Source organism: Euprymna scolopes, chromosome 1 (genome assembly GCF_053919585.1).
Source record: "Euprymna scolopes isolate OS-2025 chromosome 1, ASM5391958v1, whole genome shotgun sequence".
Classification (NCBI taxonomy): Eukaryota; Metazoa; Mollusca; class Cephalopoda; order Sepiida; family Sepiolidae; genus Euprymna; species Euprymna scolopes.
Window position 1 is genome coordinate 186,936,677 of NC_136482.1, and position 5,000 is coordinate 186,941,676.

The 5,000-nt window shown below is 40.2% G+C and overlaps 2 protein-coding genes across 2 annotated transcripts in view; one reads left to right on the top strand and one right to left on the bottom strand.

Moving 5' to 3' along the window:
* LOC145278247 (uncharacterized) overlaps positions 1–5,000 on the top strand; it is a 1,121,062-nt gene that overhangs the window by 414,700 nt on the left and 701,362 nt on the right. The window lies entirely within an intron of this gene.
* On the bottom strand, positions 3,789–4,112 carry LOC145282394 (uncharacterized). Its single transcript, XM_080132249.1, has one exon. It carries the CDS (start codon positions 4,110–4,112, stop codon positions 3,789–3,791), a length of 324 nt encoding a protein of 107 aa, XP_079988375.1.

Consider the following 5,000-nt stretch of genomic DNA (forward strand, 5'->3'; position numbering starts at 1 on the left):
GTTTATGTATGTATTCGACTGGATTTCTGATACGCATATAAGTATGTGTGTGTATGACTCACTGGAAACCCTATATGCTAATTTGTCTTTATCGACCCCCCTTGCATCAACCTTTTTCTTTCTTTCTTTTTGTCTTTCCTTTTATTTGTTTCTTCAATGCTAAACAATACTCATGCTTTTGAGATGTAAACTTTTTACTCTTCATCTGTTGATTTCATATGTTTTCAGCCCCCTTCCATTCCTTATAATAATGTAATCATGCTGACGCCTTCGTCTTTCTGTTCTTTCTTTTTTTTCTTTTCTTTTTCTTTTTTATTGTCCTTTCCTTTCCCTTTTTATCCCTTTTTACTCCTCCCACTTATCCTGTTAAATCTTGGTGGCAAATAGGCTTCGTTGTGTCGCCTGACCAGTAACTTTTGGTTTCTTTCCAATTATCCGAAACATTAGCATGTTCGGTGTAACGACTATGAAATATTTGTCTATATAAATAAAAATATTATAATATTATATATATATATATATATATATATATATATATATATATATAGTTATATATATATATAGTTATATATATATATATAGTTATATATATATAGTCATATATATATATAGTTATATATATATATATATAGTCATATATATATATATATATATATAGTTATATATATATATATATATATATATAGTCATATATATATATATATATATATATATATATATATATAGTCATCCGCATACAGTACTGTTTCCATGTTTCATATCTCATCAGTGCGGCTAGACAAACAACTGCCTCAAGATAGAGAAATAAAAGTTCGTGTATACAATGACACATACACGCCGTATATACAGTGAGAAAGTGCGCGAAAGAAACATGTACGCAAATATACACAGACCTATATACAAGCATATATGCACAAATATGTGATCTATTGCGCAGCCAATTCGTGTACATGACTACAAGAGGAGAACACGATTAATGTTGTGTTGAATATCAGATTCCCATGTGACCTTTTCCTACAGAACAACGATAAATACTGATAAATATATTGGCAGAAGAATTAGCCACGTGCGTTCCTTCTGCACGGAACATGCCGATTCGTCGACGAAGATGGAGAGAAAACAAAGAAATACTTTTCGAAATGCACCAAGAAAAAAATAATGTAAAAAACGCTTTCGTCAATTCTAGAATTTAGAAAAGAAAATAATGAAATTGTACTTTATAGCGATTTTGATTAACTCAGGGAAGATTATCGGATTGCTTTGCTCCTGTAAATGGAATGAGATATACACAGCATGGTCGACGGAAGATCAGATTAAATCTACTCTCGATCATATTGGAACACCATTCGGAAATAAATTATGACAGCTTCTGGTTCTGGATTATGCTTAGTTTCCGTCTCCTAGATAATACTGGTGTCTCTCTGCGGCCTTATCTGTCACTCAAATATACTGAACGTCCTATGGCAATACAGGGGTGGCAAAGTGTACGGAGTGTTTGCAATCACATAGTCACAATTCTGCATATATTTGGCAAACATTGAATGTACGATGTTTGTCTGTCACTATACAGATCTACAGTTAGTCTAATTAGTTAACTATAAAGTCACGTATGAAGAAAGGACAATAATGAAAAAAGGACAATAATGAAGAAAGGACAATAATGAAGAAAGGACAATAATGAAGAAAGGACAATAATGAAGAAACACGATGAGATGGTTAGCATCTATAAGGCCGCAGCGAATAAATATCATATGCATGTATCTAATACATAAAAATTAATTGGATTTTCCACTTTATACTTAAATAGAGTTGTATTCGACACATCAACATTTGATTCTGCCTGACCAATGATATACGGAATTTTTTCAATCCGTTTTGTTGACATGATTAAAAAAACGAATTCCGATCAATTTAATAGATTCCGTACTGTAATCTGGCGAGAGAAAGGCTTTTGTAAGAGACTTACAACTAATGTTCAGTGGATAACCATTTTTGTTTACTACATGCTATTCCGATCAGTATCTGGTCTAAAAATTTACCTACGAAATCACAGACAAGGAAAGAATTACAATGGCGAACCATTACAAGCATTTGTGAATATGCGGAGAATTATATATATATATATATATATATATATATATATATATATATATATATATATATATAATTTTATTCAATTTAGATAAACAAAATTACCATTAGTTACGACAATAAATCTATTGTTTCAATCTAAAAAGATTTCATCAGGCAACGAAGTCTTTATTGAGGCTAATCTTTAACTGACTTTTAAAAGACTGGTCTTGATGAAGACCAGGGGTTATTCAATCCCGGATAACGTCGTCTCTCTGCTAGTATATATATATATATATATATATATATATATATATATATATATATATATATATATATCGTAGTCGCCTCCTACATGTATCTGAGCATTGGGTCCTGTCGTCAGATGGGTGGGTGCCTATGTGATACATGGCTGTACAATCTGATTCTATGGCAGAAGAGCCACGGACAGTGCTCACAGGGGAGGGAAGGGAGATGGGTTTGCTCTCGCTCCCTTCTCCTTCTCCAAGCCTCTTCCCTTCTTCTCCTTCCCTCCTCAAAGTAAGCACTACCATGGTGTACAGCATTCCTCCACGCCTTCCTGTTCCTGGCAGCCTCTTCCAACGAGGAGTGGTCAATGTCAGTTGCTGCCAGAGTGCACTTCAGCTAGTCTTTGTAGCACATTTTTGGTGCTCCTCGGGGTCTAGTTCCTTTTGTCAGTCTTCCATACATCATTCTCTGGGGAAGCCTTGAATTTTGCATTCTGTGGACGTGGCCTTTCCAGCAGAGGCGATGGCGGATAATAGTGGCCTCAACACTTGTCATTTTGGCACATTCCAGTACCTCAGAGTTGGAGGTATGGCTCTGCCAGGGTATTTTCATAATTTGCCTTAATTTTGTTTGTTGGAAGCGTTCCAGATGTTTTGTTTCACTTCTGTATAGAATTCACGTTTCACAGGCGTACAGGAGCATGGAGAGGACAACTGCCTGGAACACCATTATCTTCGTGGTCATCATAAGTGTGTGGTTGTTAAATATGCGGCAATTGAGTCGTCCAAAGGTAGAATGGGCTGCCTTTATTCTGTTCTCCACGTCCTTCTTGCATGTAGGAGTAGATGTTAAGATGCTTCCAAGATAAGAGAATTGATCTATCTCCTCTAGTGATTCGTTGTAAATTGTGATATTAAGGGTTGGGAGTGTCTGTCCTGGCGGATATTGGACGATGGTCTTGGTTTTGTCCGTGTTGACCCGTATCCCAAACATGCAGAGTTATATGCATCTGCTAATGACTGCAAGTTCTCTGCCATCTTACCTGGAGTGGTGTTGTCGTCAGCATATTGTAGTTCTCGCACTTTGCATAAGGTGGTTTTGGTACGGAGTCGTGCGAGGTTGAAAATTCCTCCGTCCAAGCAAAATTGCAGGCAAATTGAGGATATTTCTCGTGGAATCTCGCTGAGCATTGCTGTGATGTACAGCAGGAAACACGTTGGAGCCAAAACACACTGCTGCTTCAGACCACCGTTGATGGGGAATGGGTGTGAAAGAGAGTTCTGATGAGAAACTCTCCCAACCATTCCATCATGGTTCAACGATGTCGGGTGGACAACCGTATCTCGCAAAGACAACCCACATGGCAGGTCTTGGCACTTTATCAAAAGCGTTTTTATGGTCCCTAAAGACGAACATCATGGGCTGTTGCTGTTCAAGGTTTTTCTCCTGCAGTTGCCTTACACAGAAAATCATATCCACTGTAACCCGGGAAGGTCAAAACCTGCATTGGGTCTCTGGCAGGACGTCCTCTGCAAGGATGAGCAGGCAGTCAAGGAAAATTCAAGTGAAAATCTTACTCGCGATGCTAAGCAGTGATATTCCCGGTAGTTGTTACAGTTCTCCCTGTCCCCCTTCTTGAAGATGGTAATGATATTAGCATCACGAAAATCGCTGGGGAGAGTCTTGGTCTCCCATATGGTTAGGAGCATCAAACGATTTCTCAGCTCGGGGCCACCGTGAGTGAGGAGTTCCAGTGGGATGTTATCTGGCCCTGGGGCCTTACCGGGCTTCATAGTTCCAGGGCCCTGTTGAAGTCTTGGATGGAGGGTGGGAGTGCCATCCAGAGACGGACAGGATGCTGTGAGGTCATTCTCAAGAAATCATCTGGGGTGTCAGTGTGATCATTAAGGAGGTTCATAAAGTGACACCTCCATCTTTTCAGGATGCCCTCACGGTCAGAGATGGCCGTGGTACCATTTGCGTCCTTTAGGCTGTCCACTAATGATCACTGCCTTTTCTAGGTAGTGTGACCCAGTATCTCCTTTACGGCATGGGTCAGGGCATTTCTGAGGGTGGTCCATTGATGCTCTACTATCGCCTGACTCACGGACTCTGCGAGGTGTCGTTTGCAGGCCTCCCTGAAATTCTCTACCAGCTGTGGTTTGCGGAGCTTGCTACCGTCAAAACGTCGGTTTGGTACTCTATTGGGTGTGCTTTTGGGTGGTCGAATGATCGTCATGGAAAGTCGGGGATCAGGAGTCTGTGATTCGCCCAGCAGACATCCATCCCAGGCATGGATCCCATGACGTAGACGTCTCCTAAGTCTCTGGCTCTGGTCAGAACGTAGTCCAGGGTTTGCCAGTGTTTGGATCTGGGGTGTCTCCACGTGGTCTTTTATCGTTTGGGTAGCTGGGTGTTGGTTACCACAAGTTGATGTTCTGCACATAGAGCCAGTAGGAGTTGGCCATTGCCGTTGCAGCTTCCAATGCCCTGGCGGATGATGATTCCCTCCCACAGGTGGTGGTTCCTGACTATTCAGGCATTAAAGTCGCCCAGCACAACAAGCTTGTCATTGACGGACACTACCTGGATGATGCGATCAAGTTGGGTGTAGAAGGCAGCTTTGTCTTCATCAGTAGAGGTTAAAGTCGGGGCGTACACTGAAATGAGCGTAAGGTGTC